The 24,877-nt window shown below is 42.1% G+C and overlaps 1 protein-coding gene across 1 annotated transcript in view; it reads left to right on the top strand.

The window, feature by feature from the left end:
- The window catches only part of LOC122928874 (PR domain zinc finger protein 2-like), a 135,183-nt gene that overhangs the window by 45,989 nt on the left and 64,317 nt on the right, over window positions 1–24,877 (top strand). Inside the window, 1 exon segment of the mRNA XM_044282166.1 lies at window positions 2,739–2,891. Coding sequence (XP_044138101.1) covers window positions 2,739–2,891 — 153 coding nt within the window.

Consider the following 24,877-nt stretch of genomic DNA (forward strand, 5'->3'; position numbering starts at 1 on the left):
CTGGAAACCCCATTAAGAGTATCCAAGATGACTTTTTTTTTGCCTCCTGTTCCTGTCCTCAGCTAGATGTAGTCACAAGTTAACGGTAATCTCTGTGGTTGTGAAAGGGTTTTATTTGAGGTCTGTGATTCTATTTTCATGTGTTTTTCTTGACCACCATGTACCATCGAGTTGCTCTTCTTTCTTTTTCTAGTTTGTTAATACCACTCTGGAGATGTGGTCTACAGAAATGAATGCACTACTCCAGATGTGGCCTAACTAGAGCTCTTTAAGGTGGAATCCTTGCCTTTCTCTACCCACTGGTAATATCCATACCTGTGCAACACAGTGCCGCTGCCTTCACTCATTGCCTGGCTGCATTGCTTGCTTATGTTCAAGTCTTTTCAATACCATTCAATGGTTGTGACTTTATGAATATGCTTAAAAAACAACTACTAAATCCTAAAGCTCCTAAAGAAACTCAAGGGGTCTGATGATTAGAGCTAGTATGGTCAGAATTGCAAGGTTTATTGTTCCTTGGTGTGAACAATTGAGCCTAAAGAGTTTCTCCGCCTTAATTCAATTTTAGAGAAATTAGATTTCTACTGCAATGGTAAATTTATCTGGACTTCTGTCAGCACAGCACTACAAGCTGGAATAAATGGGAATTATGGAGACAAACGATTAAGAGTACTCAACAGTTTCCATAACTCTTGATCAACTCAATGGAGATTGATCTGCTTTCCTCTATTCCCAGGAGTAATGAGGGTCCTAAACTCCCATGTTTGACCTGTGTCAAGAAATTGTAGGAAAACCTCTTTAACTATTGTTTGTGAGGCCCAAATGCCATTATTCACTGAGTTCTCTATTTCTTCTGCCCTATAAAAGTTCAGGTAGTTGAGGCATTGAAGGAACATGGATACATGGACAGGTCTGGTCTATCAGATCAATGATCTTTGTTAGTGACCCTCCATCTTGACAAATAGAAGAGAACACTTTTATGACGTCCATATGCCCTAATAAGGGGTATTGAAAGAGGTGGTCCTCATGAGACATCTCCTTTATTTCTATACAGTTGAATGCATGAGTTTAACTTTGATAGGACATTCTAGGTCCTAATGTGTCCTAACCTGGTGACTTGTTTCCATTTTTGTTACTGGTATGATAGCCTGCATCTATAGACAGTATTATAGAGTCCCATCTGACTTGTATACCATAGTCTATTCATCCACTGAACAAAATAGACATCTTTTATACAGGGGTGAACGTAATTATGTATGGATTTCCCCTTACCACAATAACATATTGTCTGTAGGGACTTTCTTTCTATAAAGCAATAAATCGTCCCGTTCACTCAGATAAGTGAAGATCACAAGAGGAATAACAACCAATAGCAGCTCTTTTTGGTTTAACAGGGCACCTTTTGTTGTAGTACACAAGCTGCTTTCACCCATTTCTGTCTGGGAAGAGGACTCGCTGAAGAGTTCTGCAGTGTGATTACTGACAGGTAGTCTAAAAAATAAAAAAAAGCCCTGCCCCCCATGATGACTACTGTCTCACATATCAGAACCTCCAAACCCATACAGTATAAACACATATGTCAACAGCCAGTCTTTATTTTGAGTCTAATGCACAAACTTTTTTGTTTGGCTCCTGAAAATTGAGCCTTGTAGTTCTCTAAAAAATTAAAACAATCCCCTTTTAAATATAAGCAAGTTTTTATGGAGTATTTGATAAAAACTATTGTTAAAAATAAATCTTCAGCTATTATGTTAGATCTGTCTCTGAGAAAGAAATGGGGGGTAACCATTATAAGCCACCTAAAGGTCAGTGTATATATTAGAGTGCATTGCTTGCTTATGTTCAAGTCTTTTATAGTTGCGACTTTTTCAATTTCAACTAAACTCCTAAAGAAAACTAAAGGTGTATAATGCTGTATTTGAAAACAATATAAGTCGAAAATTATCTTCCAAACAGGGGACACAAGATCTCTCCTAATCACCAATGCCTTTCTCACTAAGAAGAGTCAATAAGCTGCAAACCCTCATAGGAGCTGTAATGGTGGCTAGGTTAGCTGTCACCCAGCTTTATCAGGAACAGATGGAACTTCCGAATAGCTGAAAACTGCTTGAGCAGCCCATCATTCAAGGATTTTCTTTATATATTTACCAGTGATTTTTTTTTTACTTTATAGAACATAAGAGCAGCTTAATGGGGTTGTATAAGATTAGATAAAAACGTTGCACTACTAGTCACAGCCCATGAAAAAGAGGGGCGCTATTTCTCAAAAATAGACAAAGCAGACTTTCCTTTTTTCTCAAACTACCTCTTTAGAACAGTGTTTCCCAACCAGTGTGCCTCCAGCTGTTGCAAAACTACAACTCCCAGCATGCCCGCACAGCCAAAGGCTGTCCAGGCATGCTGGGAGTTGTAGTTTTGCAACAGCTGGAGGCACACTGGTTGGGAAACACTGCTTTAGAAGGACCTACAGTATAAATAGCTCTACTTATAGTGTTAGGTTTTCCATTGGATAGAATATTAATTTGCTTGTAATTCTCCCATGTTGTTATGGAATGCTCTTTTGATATATGTTGATTATGTTTGCTTGTGCCACTTTTGAAGCTGCCATTTGCACAGTTATTAAGCCCATGCTAAGTGTTACCACCAGCTGCTGGCTCTTTCATTTGGTCTGAACTGCAAATCTGCTTTGTGTTTGCTGGTTGATATATCAAAGTGTGATTTCTTCCCTTGTGTTTTAGGTGTATTATCCAAACCTGGGCTGGATGTGTGTTGATGCCACAGATCCACAAAAAGGCAACTGGTTGCGGTACGTGAACTGGGCTCGCTCAGCAAAGGAGCAAAACCTCTGCCCTCTGGAGATCAACAGAGCTATATACTATAAAACCCTGAAGGTACGATGGGGTCAGATTTGTGCAGTGCTATTGCAGTTTTAGCAGGGTTTGTCTACCTTTTTTAAAAATGATTATTTATCCTCACAATAGGCCATCATTAGTTGATTGGCGGGGGTTCGACACCCCACCCTCCTTCCCCCAATCAGCTGCCAATAGCTTCAGCGCTGGAAGCAGACGGCTCAGTCCACTTTGTAGTGGGTTAGTGCAACTCTGTTCCTATTAAATTAAATGAGCTACAGTCCACTACAAAGTTGACAGACCTGTTTGCTTTTGGAATTGGAGATGTTGCTGAATAGCTGATTGACCCTATCCTGAGGAAAAGCCATCACTTAAAGGGGGTTGGCTACTTTGTGGTTATTATTGAGCAATGCGTTTGTGAGATGATTATATGGCACTTACTAGTATAGTCTTTGTTTAAATTCTGCACCATTTTCTATATTTTCTAAGGTATGTCTCATTGTAGATGCTGATCTACATATCATTTTTGAACTCCTGACTACGCAGTCACTTTAAAGCGGTTGATCACTTTCTGGTTATTGTTGACCAATGCGTTTATGGGATGATTATATGGCACTTACCAATATAGCCTTTGTTTAAATTCTGCACCATTTTCTATATTTCATAAGTTATACCCCATTGTTTACAGAGTCTTTTGTGCTGTCCACACAGAGGACCTGTACATAAGATGGCCGCTGATGGAGGGTCATGTGACCAGGTAAATCAATTCCATGTGATGTCAACTCCATTCAAATACACTGCATCTGCACTAAGCACCCAACAGAACAAGTACAGATGTCAGGTGCAGTGTATCTGAATGGAGGAGGCATCACATGGAGGCGATTTGCCTGTTCACATGACCCTCCATCACCGGCCATCTTATGGACAGGACCTCTGTGTGGACAGCACAAAAGACTCTGTAAACAACGGGGTATAACTTATGAAATATAGAAAATGGTGCAGAATTTAAACAAAGGCTATATTGGTAAGTGCCATATAATCATCCCATAAACGCATTGGTTAACAATAACCAGAAAGTGATCAACCCCTTTAATAAAAGGTGGACAACCCCTTTAAAGTGACTGCATAGTTAGGAGTTCAAAAATGATATGTAGATCAGCATCTTTCCTCAGAATCTGCTCCTTGGCTGCTTTCTACCTCCGCTCCATTAGGCTGGGTTCACACCTGAGTGTTTTACAGCGCGTTTTACAGCGCGTTCCTACGCGCTGTAAAACGCTCGACAGGCAAAAGCCTATGTCTCCCTATGGGCATGGTTCTCACCTGAGCGTTTTACAGCGCGTACGAACCGCTGTAAAACGCCCTACGCCCCAAGAAGTACAAGAGCTTCTTTGGGGAATATTGTCGTGCGTTCCCGCCCATAGATTCATTGGATGCCTCTGTTTACAGGCGTTTCGAATACGCTCAGGTGTGAACCCAGCCTTAGAGCAGAGCTGTGATCTATAGATTAGCTAGAGAGTCTGAGGTAGTCTGAGACACACCCCTGTGTCATCTTTGGTTTAGCCTGCTGCTGTCTCCCTCCCCTGCAGTTCTACAGATTGTCTGCTGAAAACAAACACATGCCCATCACAAACTAATGGGCATCTAAAGCGGAATTCAGTCCGAAGTTTAGGAAAACTTTGATTCTAAACAAATCCGAATTTCCTCGCGCTTCAAGGAAACTAATCAGTTGTCTTAAAATGACGGCTGCACGTGTTAGAAAGTAAAAGTAAGGCCTGTTTCACATTTGTGTTGTCGCTTTCTGGTTTTGAGATCTGGCAGAGGTTCTCAAAACTGGGTCAAAACTGTTCAGTTTTGTCCCCATTCATTGTCAGTTGGGACAAGACTGATCAGGATTAGTGTTGAGGGAACTTGTTAAGTTCGGCGAGTTCGGGTAAGGCTACTTTCACACTAGTGGCACGGACCTCCAGCAGGCTGTTCCGTCTGGTAAACAGCCTGTCGGATCCGTTCTGCCGCTAGTGACCGCGTGCCTCCGGACTGCCGCTCCGTCCCCATTGACTATAATGGGAGTGGGGAGGAGTTCTGGTGAGGCACGGCAGCGTACGGCGAGAGGCTGCCGGAATAAAACTACGACATGTCCGACATTTATTCCGGCAGCCTCTCGCCGTGCCTCGCCGGAACTCCTCCCCCGCCCCAATTATAGTCAATGGGGACGGAGATGGTCACTAGCGGCAGGACGGATCCGACAGGCTGTCCACCCGACGGAACAGCCTGCCGGAAGGTCGGTGCCGCTAGTGTGAAAGTAGCCTTATCTAAGAATCCCATTATGGATTCTGCTACCACTGACCATGCCGGAATTCTATGACGGCATGCACCACAGAAGTCTATAAGGCATGCCGTCATAACAGAAATCTCTGCTGACCATAGGCTTCTATTATGGCGGAATGCAATCCTCTTATAGGCTTCCGTGGTGCATGCCGTCATAGAATTCCGTTATGGTTCGTGGTAGAGAAATCCATAACTGGATTCTTCGATAACCCGAACTTTGGACGACTAACTTAAAACACAAGTTTGCTCATCACTAATCGGGATGCTTCAGAATGCATTCCGTTTGTTTTGTTTTGTTTTTTGACCAGACACAAAAACAATGCGAGCTGCGGTTTTGTGTCCAGTCTCCAAAATGGAACAAACCTGAAAAACCAGATACGGTGCCAATTGACTTACAAAGATTTTTATACAGGATCTGGTTTGTTCAGTTAAGATTTAATACAACCGGAAAGCCACAACGGAAGTGTGAAACAGGACTAAGTGCAGAGGAGACAAGCCCGGGAACGCTGGATCGCCCATAATGCCATGCAGCCAGCCCTATAAAACCTTGATCCTACATGGTCACCACCATTTTCCTGAGTGCTGAACATAGGGAGAGACGTGACAAGACACTTATGCACTAGGCACAGTGTTGCTGCAAACTGTTAACAGAGCGTGTAGGACAATATTGGAGAGGGAGAGTGTAGTAGACTGCTGAACTACAGACTCTGCTACAATTTACCGCCGTGTGCCGTGCACCAAGAGTCATAGCTAATCCATTCTATTAGCTGCAGAGTTACTTTACCATCAGTATTACAGGCAGGTCTGATTTATTGCTGTGTAAATAACTGTGCAGTGCACTAAGTTTTTTTACTTGTGATTAGGGACTCTAAAACAAAAAATAAAAAATCTTTATTGATTACATATAAAAAAAAATCTATGTATGTAGAGGGGAATGTGTTAAATGGTTCTTTATGTGCTAGTCAATGATGTAGGACTGAAGTACAGATATGGAGCCACCAAGAGAGTACCTCCATTAATCTGATCCATTACCCCCACAACTAGGGGCTAATATAGCCTGCATCTTTTCTCATTCGCCACAGCATTAAACTTTGCTTGGTAGAAAGCCCAAGATAAATGCTGTGAAAAAAATTCCCATGTAAGGCTACTTTCACACCTGCGCTAGGTGCGGATCCGTCTGGTATCTGCACAGACGGATCCACACCTATAAATGCAAACGATGGTATCCGTTCAGTGCGGATCTGTCTGCATAACAGCTTTTTCAGATCTGAGTTTTCACGATCGTGAAAACTCAGATCCGACAGTATATTATAACACAGAGGCGTTCCCATGGTGATGGGGACGCTTCAAGTTAGAATATACTAAGAACTGTGTACATGACTGCCCCCTGCTGCCTAGCAGCACTCGATCTCTTACAGGGGGCTGTGATCCGCACAATTAATTGTGCGGATCTCAGCCCCCTGATCGGGTGCTGCCAGGCAGCAGGGGCCAGACCCCCCTCCCTCCCCAGTTTTAAAAGAATTGGTGGCCAGTGCCAGAGCGGAATGGAGGCGGAACGGAGCCAAACTGATGCATTCTGAATGGATCCGCATCCATTCAGAATGCATTGGGGCTAAACTGATCCGTTTGGGGCCGCTTGTGAGAGCCCTGAAACTGATCTCACAGGCGGACCCTGAAACGCCAGTGTGAAAGTAGCCTAACCCGACTGAATACAATGTTTCAAGGAGATACTATTCACTTAGTGTTGTATCACATCGAACAGTTGACCGCACCACTCTTGCTGCTAATATGCGCAGCTGGCATCAGCCAAAGTATCCCTTGTACTCAGTCAGGGACTATAGAATAATAATGCTGCTAACTGCTCAAGTATAAACACACTAGACTATGCTATTTGTTACTGCCTCGGCTCCAATATTCATAGCTAATCCATTCTATTAGCTGCAGAGTTAGGTACCCAGACCCGAACCCAGACTTCTTCACAGAGGTTCAGGTTTGGGATCGGTGTTCTGTAGATTTTATAATTTTCCCTTACAACATGGTTATAAGGGAAAATAATAGCATTCTTAATACAGAATGCTTAGTAAAATGTCCATTGAGGGGTTAAAAATAATAAACAAATTTAACTCACCCCATCCACTTGGTCGCGTAGCGGATCTCCTCTTCTTTCTACTTTCTTCAGGATCTGGCTAAAGGACCTTTGATGACGTCACTGGTCTCATCACATGGTACATCACATGAATGGGTCCGGATTCAGTGCGGGTGCAATGCATTCACCTCACGCATTGCACCCGCGTGGAATTCTCGCCTGTGTGAAAGGGGCCTTACTGTGCGTCAGTATTACAGGCCACTGTCACCGGCAAGTCTAATTTATCGCTGTGTATATATCTGTGCAGTACGCCAATATTCAGAGCGAGGAGATATTAGGCTACTTTCACTCTAGCATTTAAGTTTTCCAGTATTGAGTTCCATCATAGGGACTCAATATCGGAGAAAAACGCTTTAGTTTTGTCCCCATTCATTGTCAATGAGGACAAAACTGAACTGAACGGAATGCTCTAAAATGCATTCTGTTCCGTTTAGATGCGTTCCCATACCGGAGAGAAAACCACAACATGTTGTATTTTGCTTTCCGTCCTGGGATGCGGAGCAAAACTGATCCGGAATTGCCCCCAATGCAAATCAATAGGGACAATCAGTTTTCTCTGACGCAATCTGCCATAATAGAAAACTGATTCGTCCCCCATTGACTTTCAATAGAGTTCATGTCGGATCCGTCTTGGCAGTGTTAAAGATAATACAACTGGATCCGTTCATAACAGATGCAGATGGTTGTATTATCAGTGACGGAAGTGTTTTTGCTGGACCCTGCGGGATCCAGCAAAAACGCTAGTGTGAAAGTAGCCTTAGGCAGATTGGTCTGAGTATACCTGATTTATAGCGATTTGTGATTTAATTAATTTGTAACGAATTGAATTTCTTGTCGAGCTTTGGCGAAGCTGCCAAATCGAGGTTTCTGAATTTAACTCTAATTATAAAGTATAGAATACTAGACCTCCATGGAGAATTCAGGTAACTGGCACATACATAATGAGGCAAATTAGACTTAGTAAAGGGAACCTGGAGGGTCGCTTTAACGTACTAGAATTCATCCATAATTTTAATTATTTTTGGTTCCTGCAAAACATGATTGGTCTCTCTCGGGAAAGATAGAGGTGGCAGTCTATAGCCCATCTTCCTCTCTCCAGAGTGGAGTCAAGGGAAGACTATAAGAAGCGCCACATCTCTTTTTACTCTAGAGGTCAGTAGTGTTGTCCGTGACCCCGGCATTCACAACTTCGGACATTTCAGAAGTTAAGATTTTTCTATAAAACAAAGCTGCCTCTGGGAACTCTTGAAATCAGCTGAGATTACCCAAGTTTCACCAAGTCATCTCACAGGAGAAATATAATATGAAATGTCACCCATATAAATGAATGGGAGACCATGTAATATATGGCTGGGCTGAGTTTGCCATAACAGGTGCCACTTTTAGGCTACATTCACACGACAGTGAAAAACGGAAATGTGATGTACCGTATTTTTTCACCCCATAAGACGCATTTTTTCCCCCTAAAATTGGGGGGGAAATGCCCCTGCATCTTATGGGGCGAATACTAATAAGGCGCTTCCATTGAGGAAGCACTCATAAGTACCGGAGGATCGGGAAGCTGTGAAGGCTCTGTATTTACCGCTTCCTGGTCCTCAGCTGTCGGCTGTGAAGGCTGCACACAGTGTAAGGGCGCGCTGTGACCTCACGCTGTACGCGCCAGTTCACAGCACAGCAGACGGAGGAAGACAGAGAGCGAGCGGTGTCCGGAGCAGGAGAGGTAAGTGATTTTTTAATTTTATTCCATATGGGGCTGAAATATCACTTCTGGGGGCTGGTGACAAAAAATGGGGGCTGAAATATCACTGCTGGGGGCTGGTGAGAGGCAATGGGGTCTGATTTAAGGCTGCTGGGGGCTGATATGAGACTACTGGGGGCTGATATGAGGCTACTGGGGGCTGATATGAGGCTGATGAGAGGCATTGGGCTCCTTATCTGAGGTCTGATTGGGGGTCATTTACATTGGGGTCTGATCTGAGGTCTTATTAACATTGGGGTCTGATTGGGGGTCTGACCTGAGGTGTAATGAAAAATATTTTTTATTTTATTATTGTTCTCCTCTAAAACCTAGGTGCGTCTTATAGGACGAAAAATACGGTACATTTTTTTTTAACTGCCATCTCATGTCTGTTTTAAGACCATGTGTAGTCTATGGGGTTATTCACACTGCAGTTTTTTTGACTGTCAGTGAAAAACGGATGTCAAAAAATAGAACATGTTCTATCTTGTCCGTTTTTTCACTGACAGACTGCCTCCATACAACTGAAGGGGTCAATTTTTTTACGTACGTTTCTCAGAAAGGCATCAGTGAAATAAACGTGTGTTAAAATTGTCCGTCGTGAGCGTGTAGCCTAACTTAGCTCCAACTAATACAGGTGTGTGCTGAGTGGAGGACTATTCTCTACGATGTTCATATGCCTTAACCACTACCCGACTGCCCATTAACTATAAACGTCCTGGGTGCTCAGGTTTATCTCTGAATGGACTTTCTAGAACGCCAATCGTGCAGCTGCTGAGCGGATGGCCCGCTGTCAGTGACAGCAGGGCACAACAGGAAGAAGGCAGGGACCATTCCTGGGTGTCCCTGCCTTCTAGATCACTGTATACACAGCTCTCAACAGCTCTATGCCATTTCCTGTCCCGGCCCGGTGGTCATGTGACCGCCAGGGGAGTGCAGGAGCTGTCTGGTCTTCCATAGACCATGATTAGCCCTGCACTGAGGCTGTACAGCGCTGTATTATGCTGAACAGCCTCTCTGGGGGGTGTATTTCCACTGTAACTGGTGCTACCATGTCAGCCCCAGTTACAGGAGAATTCAATAGTTAAAAATAATTTTTTAAGTTAAATGTCCCCCAGTCTTGTATGTCCTTATGGGGACACAAAGTGTAAAATAAAAAGAATAAAAAAAAAGTTTCTCATTTTATTTTTATTTTTTAAAGTGTCAAAAGAAAAAAAAGAAAAAGAAAATAGACATACTTGGTATTACTGCGTCCGCAACAATCAGCTCTAAAATAATATCATATGATCTACCCCATCAGGTGAATGCCGTAAAAAAAAAATAATAATAAACATTGCGCCAAAACAAATTTTTTTAGTGAGCTTACCTCCCAGAAAACATAATGGTAGCAATAAAAACGTCACCTCATCCCGCATAAAATAAGCCCCCCACACAAGACCATAGCCAGAAAAATATAAAAAATATGACTCTATTATGTGAAAAAAGAAAACTGACATATTTGGTATCACCGCGTCCATAACAATTGGCTCTACAAAACTGACATGTTCTGCCACCTCATGTGAACGGTGTAAAAAAAAAAATATATATAATAATTTTTGTCACTTCACAAAAAAAATTTGACATATTTGATATTGTTGCGTCCGTAATGACGGATCTATAAAAATATCACATGATCTACCCCATCAAGTGAATGGTGTAAAAAAAAAAAAATAATTAGAAAAATGACACCTAACAGCTTTTTTTGTGACTTCCCCTCCCAAAAAATGAGATAAAAAGAAACCTGAAAGCCAAATGTATCCCAAAATGGTGCCAATAAAACGACAGCTTGTATCGCACAAAATAAGCCCTCACGCAGCTCAATCAACAAACATTTAAGATTAATTATCGCTCCAGAAAACCATGACAGAAAATTCCATGTTAGAAAATCCAAATGTCGCTCCTTCTTTTCTGAGCCCTGGCATATCCCCAAATAACAGTTTACGACCACAATTGGGGTCGTAAACTGGAGAAAGTGGGTAGCAAATTTTGGGGGAATATTCTACTGTTATCTTTTGTGAAAAAGAAAGTTCGGGCCTAAAGCACCATTTTCTTGTAAAAAAAAAAAAATCACACCCAAATATAAAAAATTCCATGAAACACCTGTTGAGTGAAGTGCTCGCTACACCCCTTAAAAATTGGGTGGTGTAATTTACAAAATGTGGTCACTTTATGGAGCTTTGCACTGTGGGCATATCTCAGGGTCTCTTCAAATACAACATGGTGCCCATAGACCATTCCAGCAAAATCTGCCTTCCAAAAACCATATGGCACTCCTTGCCATCTATCGTGTGCCCAAACAGCGGTATACGACCATATATGGGGTGTTTCTACAAATTGCAAAATCAGGGTAATAAATATTTGTTTGTTTTGGTTTTAACCCTTGATGTGTTCCAGAAAAAAAAAATTATTAAAATGAAAAATCTACAAAAAAAGTGAAATTTTACCTATATTTGATTTAATTCATGTGGCATACCTAAAGGGTTAACAACATTTCTAAAACCAGTTTTTAAATAGCTTTAGGGGTGTCATTTCTAAAATAGGGTCATTTATGGGTTGGTTCTATTATATAAGCCCCACAAAGAGCCCTTAAAAAAGTTTCTTAAAAATGTAAAAAATTGCTTCTAAAATTCTAAACCTTCTAACGTCCTAAAAAAATTAAATTACATTATTAAAATGATGCCAACATAAAGAAGACATATGGGGAATGTTAATTAATGAATATTTTATGAGGCATCACTATCTGTCTTAAAAGCAGAGAGATTCAAAATTAGAAAACAGTGATTTTTTTCTAATTTTCATTAACTTTTGGATTTTTAATAAATAAAGGTAAAACATATTCACTCAAATTTACCATTAACATGAAGTACAATGTGTTACGAGAAAACAGTCTCTGAATGGCTTGGATAAGTAAAAGCGTTCCAAAGTTATTACCACATAAAGTGACACGTCAGATTTGCAAAATTAGGCCTGGTCAGGAAGGGGGTAAATGGCTCGGTCTGGAAGTGGTTAACCACTTACCGTCCGCACGTTGACTATAAACGTCCGGGAGGTGGATCTCTTTCTCTGAATGGACGTTTCTGAATGTCCATTCAGAGATCGCAGCTGCACGCATCGTGCAGCTGCAGAGCGGGTTGCCCGCTGTCAGTGACAGCAGGGCAACCCAGAGAGAAGGCAGGGACAGTTCCCAGGTGTCCCTGCCTTCTAGATCGCGGTATACACAGCGGGGCCGGGAGAGTGCAGGAGCTGTCGGGTCTTCTACAGACCTCGATCAGCCCTACACTGAGGCTGTACAGCGCTGCATACCGCTGTACGGCCTCTCTGGGGGTTGTATTTCCCGTGTAACTGAGGTTACTATGTAAGCCCCAGTTACAGGAGAAATCAAAAGTGGGAAAAAAAAAGTGAAGTTAAATGTCCCCCAGAGGTCTTGTATGACCTTATGGGGGATGCAAAGTGTAAAATAAAAAATAAAGCGTTAAAATAAAAAATAAAAATAAAGTTTTAGATGTAAAAAAAAAATATAATAATTCCCCAAGTAAGGAATAAAAAAAATAGAAAAAAACATAGACATATTTGGTATTGCCGCGTCCGTGAAGTCGGCTCTATAAATATATCACATGATCTGATAAACACCATACAAAACTAAAAAATAAAACTGTTTAAAAAAAAAAACCATTTTTGTCACCTTAAATCACAAAAAGTGCAACACCAAGCAATCAAAAAGGCGTATGCCACCCAAAATAGTACCAAAGTACCAATCAAACTGTCCCCTCATCCCACAAAAAATTAGAATCTAACTAAGACAATCGGTCAAAAAATAAAAAAGCTATGGCTCTCAGACTATGGAGACACTAAACTATCATTTTTTGTTTAAAAAATGCTATTATTGTATGAAACTTAAATAAATAAGAAAAAGTATTTATATTGGGTATCACCACGTCCGTAACAATCTGCTCTATACAAAATGTCACATGACCTAACCCCTCAGGTGAACACTGAAATTTTTTTTTTAATTAATTAAAAACTGTGCTAAAACAACCAATTTTTTGGTCACCTTGCCCCATAAAGTGTTATAATGAATGATCAAAAAATTATATGTACCCAAAAATGGTACCAATAAAAACGTCAACTCTTCCTGCAAAAAACGAGCCTCTGCACAAGACAATCGGCATAAAAATAAAAAAAAGCGTTAAAAAAAATGTAGAAACAAAAACATAATTTTTTTTCAAAAATGCTTTATTATGTAAAACTGAAACAAATAAAGTAGACATATTTGATATCATTGAATCCGTAATAACTATCTCTATAAAAATAGAGCATGAGCTAACCTGTCAGATGAATGTTATAAAAAAATAACAGTGCAAAAACAGCCATTTTTTGGTTACCTTGCCTCACAAAAAAACGTAATATAGCGCAAATCAAAATCATATGTACCCCAAAATAGTACCAATAAAACTGGCACCTAATCCTCTAGTTTCCAAAATGGGGTCACTTTTTGGGAGTTTTTACTATAAGGGTGCATCAGGGGGCTTCAAATGGGACATGGCATCTAAAAACCAGTTCAGCAAAATCTGCCTTCCAAAAACCATATGGCGCTCCTTTCTTCTGCGCCTTGCCGTGTGCCCTTACATCAGTTTACAACCACATGTGGGGTGTTTCTGTAAACCACAGATTCAGGGTAATCAATATTGAGTTTTGTTTGGCTGTTAACCCTTGATGTGTTAAAGAAAAAGAATGGATTAAAATGAAAAATCTGCCAAAAAAGTGAATTTTAAAAATTTGATCTCCATTTTCCTTTTAGTTCTTGTGGAACACCTAAAGGGTTAACAAAGTTTGTAAAATCAGTTTTGAGTAACTTGAGGGGTGTAGTTTCTACAATGGAGTTATTTATGGGGGTATCCACTATGTAAGCCCCACAAAGTGACTTCAGACCTCAACCAGTCCTTAAAAAGTGGGTTTTGGCAATTTTCTTAAAAAAAAGAATTGCTTCTAAAATTCTAAGCCTTCTAACGTCCTAAAAAAATAAAATAACATTTACAAAATGATGCCAACATAAAGTAGACATATGGGGAATGTTAAGTAACAAATATTTTATGAGTTACCACTTTCTGTTTTAAAGGCCGAGAAATTGAAATCTTAAAAAACTGCGGATTTTTCAAAATTTTGGGTAAATTTGGGATTTTTTTCATGAATAAAGGTGAAATATATTGACTCAAATTTATCACTATCATGAAGTACAACGTGTCACGAGAAAACAGTCTCTGAATGGCTTGGATAAGTAAAAGTGTTCCAAAGCTATTACCACATAAAGTGACGCATGTCAGATTTGCAAAATTAGGCCTGGTCAGGAAGGGGGCAAATGGCCCAGATGTGAAGTGGTTAAAGGCTATGTACACCTTCGGGGGCAATTTTTGTTTATGATTGCATTGTACTCAGATTTGCCCATTCAGCAGTCTTGAAAAGCTCGATGATGATCCCCATGAGGGGTTGGTGATTTTATTAATATTTACATCTGTCTCTGGAAAAGCTAGGTGACAAAGAAATCACTGATTAACTTGACAGAAAGGAAGGAATAATAGTGTGATCACCGCCTGAGACATGACTATGAAATGAGGTCCTCACCTGACCCCAAGTTATTTATTACCTTCCTAGCTTGCTCCACATAACTGTTTCTACTGTGTAGATACAACTTTCTGGTCACTTAATTTGTCAAACAGTAATATACCGCAGCTCAGATTAACTAAGGAGGTTCCTTATTTATTGCAGGCCAAGGACTTCTCGTCTTAATCTGTTTTACCAAATATTGGTCATTATACAGTATATGATTATATTTAAAGGGATTCTGACAGCTAGTTTTAGCCTATAGAGCTGTGTACATGTGCTGCAAGATCGCTCTGGGTGATTTTATTCAGTCAAAAAAACAATTTTATATATATGCAAATGAGGCTGGTAAGGAGCCCAAGGGGCTGTTACGAACTTTTCAGGCGCCCAGCCACGCGACTGTGAGGGAGCCCAGCACCGCCCCACATCCTCCAAATATCCTCCTTGCTCCCCCGACGTCAGAGTTGAAGCGCCGTAATTGAAGTGCCGGCATGGTGTTCCTTCCCTGTGCTGGCATCAGCCTCAGGGAATGAACTGCCCATGCGCTAGCTGGCATGCACGAGATTACGGCTCTTAAACTCTGTGACCTTGGGGGAGCAAGGAGGAGATTCGGAGGATGCGGGGTGGTGCTGGACTCCTTCACAGTGGGCGTGGCTGGGCTCCTGAAAAGTTTGTAACAGACCCTTGGGCTCCTTACCAGCCTAATTTGCATCATTTTTTGGGCTGAATAAAAGCACTCAGAGCTATGGGAAATGTATATTGTGGACACGCTAATGGAGATCTAGCAGCACATGTACACAGCTCTATAAGCTAAAAACTAGCTGACAGAATCAGGAAGTCTCAGGAATCCCCTTTAAATAGAGTAACATTACGTCATGCAATATAATTTATACATCTAAAGGTTATGGACACCTTTGCACACTTACTTTGTGCAAAAAATAATTTTGTCAATTCATCTTTATAAAAAAAAAAAAGTTCAACATTTTTTCTTCTGCATCTTTCAGTAGGTTTAATGCATCTGGAGGCTATTGCTTCTCCTTCTCAGTGAATCCATCAGAGAGCTAGCTACAACTTGATCTTATATCTAAGACCTTATAAGCTGTCAGTGAACTACAGATAAACACTTAATTGCCATATCTTTTACACAATAATGGGCCCTTTACACAGGCCGAGAATTGAAAAGATCATCGCTAACGAGCTTTCATATTAACACTCGTTAGTGTTGATCTGGCGGTGTAAATGTACCGCCGATTACCCGATCGTTCATTGGGTAATTGGATCGTTAGTGCAGCACAAAAATCCTGGGTCAGCACAATCTGCTGCCGGGAACCAACAAGTCTGTATGGGGAAGAGTGATGGCATTAGTGATCGCTCCTCCCCATACTATAGAGGAGATCAGGAGTATTACATGCAGTGAATCCGTCCACAGTATGGTGGGGAGCAATCTCTAATGCCATCACTCGTCTTACTGTATTTCGGCAGCAGAGGCTGTTTTGATGGCACGATCTGTTCAGACCAACAATCCTAGTACCCGATGAACGTGTGTTTCACTCTTTCATCAGGTAATCGGCAGCACCTTTACACTGGCAGATTGTTGCTAGCGATTGTTTGTACGAACCCTTCTTAGTAAAGATCTCTGCCTGAACATCGGCAGGTCTAAAGAGGCGTTGAGGAGTGAGGACATGCTGTCTGGTGTCACAGACCCTGACATCTCCATGGACTACACATCACAACATTGGAAAGAGATGGCTGGCTGTGGTGTCAGACACTGGACTTGGTAGGGTGACTTGTGATCTGGGAACCTAGAGTGCTAATAGGGCTGTAATACAGACCAGTAAAGACTCTGTGCCGCCATACGGGGCCCGTGCACATGACATTGTAGTTGATCATGAATTTCCAGGTTTTGAGTTGTTGGATTTGTAACCTGTAATGGGGCAGCACATGACACAATGGAGAAGGACTATATAGAGAGCTATGTGGGTAGACTTGCGTCACATTGTGAACCTTGTTAGTTAAGGTGGTAAGTGACAACGGAGGTGAATATATGAGAGCTTCAGTTGTGTGTGTGTGTGTGTGTTGCCTTCCTTTGAACGTTAAATTAAACTAGGAAAAGCCTTGTTAATATTTTACAATAAATATCTTATTCTGGGGTGAAAGTCCGTGCTCACTAATTAAAATCCTATATTTTAACTGCCTTGTAGTAAAACATTTGTAGCAGGTGACGCTTCTGACCTCGGAGAATATCTGAGTTTCGTATCCTTTGATCAGTTTCCCAACATCTGAGCTGGGTTCTGATCTGTCTGCCATCGCAGCTGCAGTCTCCGCACTTAGGATGCCAATCACAGCCTCGCACTTCACAGCGGTTGTATAAGAGCGGTCGTTCTGCAAGGTCATTTTTTTCTTCTACCGCCATAGAAAACATCTTCTAAGTCAGTGATTTCAGAACTAGATAGAGGACGGATTATTGCACTTGTCCTGTCGTAATATACGTGCTTTTTAAATTCTGTGTTATTCCCATGCTGCTGGTCACTAGAGTGCCTTGCTTATTCCTAGGAAGAATGCCTCTGTGTGACTATAATAAATATAACAATAATATAAAATATAATTTCTGCAACTAAAAATCAGTTCCATATAAGTAAATGGGATTGTTGCAGTTGCCATTCAGAAAAATTGGAAAGTCGCGTAACATTTTATAGCTAATCTGCCACATGTGAATTCACATTAAAGTAGGGATTGACCGATTATAGGCTGATATTCCTGTTTTTGCAAGTTATCGGTATCCAAACTGCCGATACCACCGATAATGCTTACACCCATCCGAAGTCTGAGTCCGCCATGTCTTTCAGCTGCCAGTGCCAACTATCGCGGGAATACAAGAGACTACACGCGTGGGCGTGCCTGCCTGGAACGTCCCCGAACGGGACTCCGTAGGACTCTAAGGATTGTATGATGTAGTATGAGCGAGGTATATAATATATAACACACTGTATATGTGTAATATTATGAGTTATGTATAAGGAGTGTATGATGTAGTATGAGGTTTAACACATTGTATACAGTACAGACCAAAAGTTTGGACACACCTTCTCATTCAAAAAGTTTTCTTTATTTTCATGACTATGAAAATTGTAGATTCACACTGAAGGCATCAAAACTATGAATTAACACAGGTGGAATTATATACTTATCAAAAAAGTAAGAAACAACTGAAAATATGTCATATTCTAGGTTCTTCAAAGTAGCCACCTTTTGCTTCGATTACTGCTTTGCACACTCTTGGCATTCTCTTGATGAGCTTCAAGAGGTAGTCACCTGAAATGGTCTTCCAACAGTCTTGAAGGAGTTCCCAGAGATGCTTAGCACTTGTTGGCCCTTTTGCCTTCACTCTGCGGTCCAGCTCACCCCAAACCATCTCGATTGGGTTCAGGTCCGGTGACGGTGGAGGCCAGGTCATCTGGCGCAGCACCCTATCACTCTCCTTCATGGTCAAATAGCCCTTGCACAGCCTGGAGATGTGTTTGGGGTCATTGTCCTGTTGAAAAATAAAATGATGGTCCAACTAAACGCAAACCGGATGGAATAGCATGCCGCTGCAAGATGCTGTTGGTAGCCATGCTGGTTCAGTATGCCTTCAATTTTGAATAACTCCCCAACAGTGTCACCAGCAAAGCACCCCCACACCATCACACCTCCTCCTCCATGCTTCACGGTGGTAACCAGGCATGTAGAGTCCATCCGTTCACCTTTTCTGCGTTGCACAAAGACACGGTGGTTGGAACCAAAGATCTCAAATTTGGACTCATCAGACCAAAGCACAGATTTCCACTGGTCTAATGTCCATTCCTTGTGTTCTTTAGCCCAAACAAGTCTCTTCTGCTTGTTGCTTGTCCTTAGCAGTGGTTCCCTAGCCTGATTCACACAGTCTCCTCTTAACAGTTGTTCTAGAGATGTGTCTGCTGCTAGAACTCTGTGTGGCATTGACCTGGTCTCTAATCTGAGCTGCTGTTGACCTGCGATTTCTGAAGCTGGTGACTCGGATGAACTTATCCTCCGCACCAGAGGTGACTCTTGGTCTTCCTTTCCTGGGGCGGTCTGCATGTGAGCCAGTTTCTTTGTAGCACTTGATGGTTTTTGTGACTGCACTTGGGGACACTTTCAAAGTTTTCCCAATTTTTCGGACTGACTGACCTTCATTTCTTAAAGTAATGATGGCCACTCGTTTTTCTTTACTTAGCTGTTTTTTTCTTGCCATAATAGAAATTCTAACAGTCTATTCAGTAGGACTATCAGCTGTGTATCCACCTGACTTCTCCACAACGCAACTGATGGTCCCAACCCCATTTATAAGGCAATAAAACCCACTTATTAAACCTGACAGGGCACACCTGTGAAGTGAAAACCATTTCAGGTGACTACTATAGTCATGAAAATAAAGAAAACTCTTTGAGAAGGTGTGTCCAAAGTTTTGGTCTGTACTGTATGTGAGGTATATATTTATATACCTCATAATATTATACAGTTACAGTGTGTTATATATATATACCTCAGCTCATATACTACATCATACACTCCTTATATATATATACCTCACAAGCTTTTATATATATTTATTTTACTCCCCCCTCGATACCACATATTTCTTGCACACTGTTCCTTAATCTGTACTGCTCCTATACGGTTAGTTTTTTTTTTGTTGTTTTTTTTAATGAAAATGCACAGAATATCGGTATAAGTTATCGGCTATCGGCCTGAAAGTTCACAGAATATCGGTATTGGCTCTAAAAAATCAATATCGGTCAATCCCTGCTTTAAAGGGGTTGTCCAATCCGTTACAAGTGATGGCCTGTCCTCCGGATAGGTCATCAGTATCTGAATGGCAGTGTCACACCTGTGACAGGTGTTAGAAGGTCTGAAAGACTGACTGCACATGAGTGATCTGACAGCCTCTTTTGGTTTCACTTTGTCTGTGTGTTGCTGGTATGTCCACACCTCCTGTTCAGGTGTGGATCATGTGACCTTTACCTCTCCCTATTTAGTCTTACTTTACCCATCACTCCTTGCTCTGGATAGCTTCATTTGGTTTTGGAAGAGCTGGAGTGTGGTTCTTGTTGAAGTCCTGTTCATCCATCATCCTTAGAAGTTAAGTGTTCCGCTTGTTGTGTTTTGTATCCCCCCTTCCCTGTTTACTATGCCTCAGAGAGATGCTGGTTCCTTCACCAGGGAAGGTATGGGTTGTTTCTACCCTGTCATTACCTTTAGGGCATCCGAGGGCTACCAGAGTTTTCCAGGTTCCTGTGTATGGGCATCTCTACCATTGAGAGGTGCCCATACGGATAGGAGTTAGGGCCAGGAGCAGGGTTTTATAGGTGATGACCCTTTTCCTTCCCTAGCAATGAGGCCTAGTGTCTTTTCTCTTCCTTCTTGTTGTCTTTTGGAGTTCTCCCCTACTACATCCGTGACGGGTAGCGGTCTGACACTCTCAGCTGTTTGATTCTAACTCTGGCACCAAAAGTAAACGGCTCTGTCCACTGTTAAAATCTGTTGTAACAGAGCTGCAGTAACCAGGTTCGACCACTACACATCGGATGGAGCTGTGTAGTTCTGACACCAGAGTTACTGCAGAGCAGATGATTGGGATGGGGGGGGGGGGGGTGCAGTGTGTCTACTCCCGCAGATCAGATAGTAGGGCCTATCCATAAAATAGGCAATTACTTGAAGAAAAGAACTCTACTGTGATTCAATCATGATGTTTCCCTTTAAGAAACAAGGTTGAGGAGCAGGGCTCCAGATGGCGACCAAAATGGTCACCAATGCGACTTAGAATTTACAAATGGCGACAAGACCCGCCGCCAAAGCACTGCCGTTGAATACAGCGGCGGGGCACAGGAGATGATAGTTCTCTGCCCCGCCGCCGATGTTCTTCTCAGCAGCGCAGTGGAGAAGGAGTCTCTTCCTCCCCCCTGTGTAATAATAAACATTGGTGGCGCAGTGCCAGTGAGGGTTAAAAAAATAAAATAAAAATGAACTCACCTCCTCCAATTGATCGCGTAGCTGCCGGTCTCCTGTTCTTTCTTCAGGACCTGTCAAAGGACCTGTGGTGATGTCACTGAGCTCATCACACTTGCTTGCGGATGCTTGCGATTTTCACGCAGCCCCATTAACTTCTATGGGGCCTGCGTTGCGTGAAAAACGCACAACATAGAGCATGCTGCGATTTTCACGCAACACACAAGTCCGCCTTGCGGACAACAATAGGCAGTTATATTAAAGGCTGTCCGTGCCGTTCCGCAATTTTCTATCCGTGTTTTCTGGATCCGCGGTTTGCAGACCGCAAAACACACAACAGTCGTGTGCATGTGGCCTAAACCAGATAATTTCTTTTTTAGGGGAGCATATTATGGGTATAGGAATCTATGGTGCTGTGAGTTTGGGTCATTAGTCTAGGGCGCTAAATAATTCCCAGTTTGCCTGGGGTCACATACAAAAAAAAATTTGTGATGAAATACTACATTAAATCTATGTCTACATGCCCTGAAGGGTATCCAATTGTTGAATCCTATTTTAATTGTCGTGTCTAGGCATGCTGACTCTTTGGCTCACTATAGCACCACAGATGTCTATTAAAATTAATGAACTTCAATAATGACAAAAAAAACTCGCTGAAAAAAGTGGCCTAAACGGGTGAAAATGCTCCAAACCCAGACACTGTAGCATGTCTATAACCGGGGGAGCAATTCCTCCGCATGTGGTCCGCAGATAACTGCAATCCCCAGCAAAAAATGCGTACAATGGAGGATGCCGGGGCGGACCGCATGCACCACAAGAACATCTTACACAAAATGATACATTGTGCAGATGAAAAAATATACATACAAAAAACACTGCAAAAAATGCACCAAAATGATACACAACTGACAATACTAGCTAATTCCTCAGGCGGCCGATGTTAAAAGCTGAGAACTTTGCCAATATCTTCCAGTCAGGAACATATCGGAGCCCCTCATGCACCACGTCACGGTGTCTCAGCAAGCATGGGGTCCTACCACTCACTGGCTGTGGTGTGTGAACAGGGTCTGAATCAGTGCTAGAAACCAACTCACAGCCAGACTCTCCGCGCCTTGCAGACAAGAATAGGCAGTTATATTAAAGGCTGTCCGTGTCGTTCCGCAAATTGCGGAACGCACACAGACGCCATTCGTGTTTTGTGGAGCCGCGGTTTGCAGACCGCAAAACACACAACGGTCGTGTGCATGAGGCCTAAACCAGATAATTTCATAGTATCCAATTGTTGAATCCTATTTTATTTGCTGTGTCTCGGCATGCTGACTCTTTGGCTCACTATAGCACCACAGATGTCTATTAAAATCAATGGACTTCAATAATGACCTATAATTTTAAGTGCTGGAAGCCTCCCTTAAGATTGGTTGTCTGGTGGTAAATGCCATAAAAGTGAGTAATGCTACTTTTATAATGTTATAGCATTTGACACTATTGCCCATTTTTGTTATAGCTCATAGAAACTTTCAATCCAGGCCGCGTGCTGCAGTCAGTAGCGACTGAGGCATTTGAGTGGTTTCAGAGGGAGTCGGCTCTCTTTCACCGCCCTCTTCCTCCCCTTTTGACCCAATCATGGGGTGCCAGTGGTTGCTATGACAGATGGAGGCCTATTAATGGGCCCTGATTCTGCCGTATACGGAAGGCTAATTGGCTGGATCTCAATGTAAAATCCTCAGCTGCCACCAGCCATATGTTCTGTTAGAAGCTGCTGCAGTTACAGGGAGAGGGCTGCAGCAGAAAAGAACACACCCCCTCTGAGCTCCCAAGGCAATTTGAGCAGTGAAAGGGGGCATCTCTGGAATTGAGCCAGTGCCATCAGTAGCAGGTGTCAGCTATAACATACAGCTGACATACTGTTGCAATGGCCAATATCAGAGCTAGTTCCAATCCCGATTTGTTTAACTTCTTTAAAACTGCAGTCTATAGTGACCGCAGTACCTACTTTGAGTAATTTATAGATGGTGGGGGTTTTCTCTCTACCCCATTGAGCAAAGGCCTGTGGAAATAGCTATTTACGTAAGCCTATTTGGCCCTAGAGGCAGGATCTAATAGGCGAAGTGTCAGTGTAAAACTGTCAGGTAAAATACACTGCAATATGACTAATGCATTGTATTATACAAAGGATCAGACTATTGTAACTTTAAAGTGGATGTGCAGGAGTTTTATATTGATGACCTACTTCAGGATAAGTCATCAATATCTGATTGGCGGGGGTCCAACACTTGGCCGCCCTGCCAATTAGCTGTTAGAGGAGGCAGTGCTCCATGCAAGTGCTGCTTCCTCCAAATTACACTGCCTGTCATCTCCCTTGCAGCGGTGGCATCGTGGAATTACAAGTACTCACTCCATTCAAGTGCATATAGTGAGTAATTGTAATTATACTCTCTTCAAAGATGACAGGCAGTGTAATGAAGAGGAAGCAGCACTTGCATGGAGCACCAGCTCCTCTTCAAACAACTGATTGGTGGGGGTGCCAAGTGTGGGACCCCTGCCGATCATATATTGATGACCTATCCTGAGGATAGGTCATCAATATATTCTGATTGCACAACCCATTTAAGTCCCATAGCAGGGAGAAATTGCTGCTTTTGGTCATATCACCTCCTAAAAAAAGAATCTAAAAAGTGATTAAAAAGTCTACAAAACTACAGTCCCACAAAATTCAAGTACCCACACAGCCGCCTTGTAAAAATTAAAAAGTTGTGGTTCTTAGAATATGGAGATACAAAAAAATTGCTGAATCATTCTATGATGCAAAAAAACTAGTAAAACATAAAAAAATATATATAAATTTGGTATCGTCATAATTGTACTGACCCACAGACTAAAGCTATCGTATTATTCACCCCAGACGGAGAACCCTATAATAAATAAAATTTTAAAAAGTCAGAATGCAATTTTGCCCACCCTACCTTCCAAAAGTCAATCAGAAAGTCATACAGTCAGGTCCATAAATATTGGGACATCGACACAATTCTAACATTTTTGGCTCTATACACCACCACAATGGATTTGAAATTAAACGAACAAGATGTGCTTTAACTCCAGACTGTCAGCTTTAATTTGAGGGTATCCAAATCAGGTGAACGGTGCAGGAATTACAACACTTTGCATATGTGCCTTCCACTTGTTAAGGGACCAAAAGTAATGGGCCAGAATAATAATCATAATTCAAACTTTCACTTTTTTTTTTTTTTTTTGGTTCAAATCCTTTGCAGTCAATTACAGCCTAAAGTCTGGAACGCATAGACATCCCCAGACGCTGGGTTTCATCCCTGGTGATGCTCTGCCAGGCCTCTACTGCAACTATCTTCAGTTCCTGCTTGTTCTTGGGGTACTTTCCCTTCAGTTTTGTCTTCAGCAAGTGAAATGCATGCTCAATCGGATTCAGGTCAGGTGATTGACTTGGCCATTGCATAACATTCCACTTCTTTCCCTTAAAGAGAGTCTTTCACCTAAAATGACCATTATACACCACAAACATCATGATATCCATTACATTCCCCATATTATAATCTTACCTTTCATATTGCTGTCCGTCGCCTATTCTCTCTTAAAAAACGCTTTTAATCCATATGCTAATTAGGTTCTGAAGGTGCCCAGGGGCGGCGTTTATGCGGCCGGTGCCCAGGCTCCACGGCGCTGTTCAAATCAAACCCCTCCCCTTTCACCCCTCTGGCCCGCCCTCGGTTCTTGAGATACCATCCTCCAGTCAATGACAGATCCGGCGCCTGCGCACTCCATTACCCACTAGGGCAGAGGCAGCAGAGCGTTTAATGCGCATGCGCCGGCCCGTACATCCCGATATTTTGGTAGTTTACTTCCGCCGGCTAGATCGGGCCGGCGCATGCGCATTAAATGCTCTGCTGCCTCTGCCCTAGTGGGTAATGGAGTGCGCAGGCGCAGGAAACCTAATTAGCATATGGATTAAAAGCGTTTTTAAGAGAGAATAGGCAACGGACAGCAATATGAAAGGTAAGATTATAATATGGGGAATGTAATGGATATCATGATGTTTGTGGTGTATAATGGTCATTTTAGGTGAAAGACTCCCTTTAAAGTTGCTTTTGCAGTATGATTTGGGTCATTATCCATCTGCAGTGTGAAGCGCCGTCCAATGAGTTC

Source organism: Bufo gargarizans, chromosome 2 (genome assembly GCF_014858855.1).
Source record: "Bufo gargarizans isolate SCDJY-AF-19 chromosome 2, ASM1485885v1, whole genome shotgun sequence".
Classification (NCBI taxonomy): domain Eukaryota; kingdom Metazoa; phylum Chordata; class Amphibia; order Anura; family Bufonidae; genus Bufo; species Bufo gargarizans.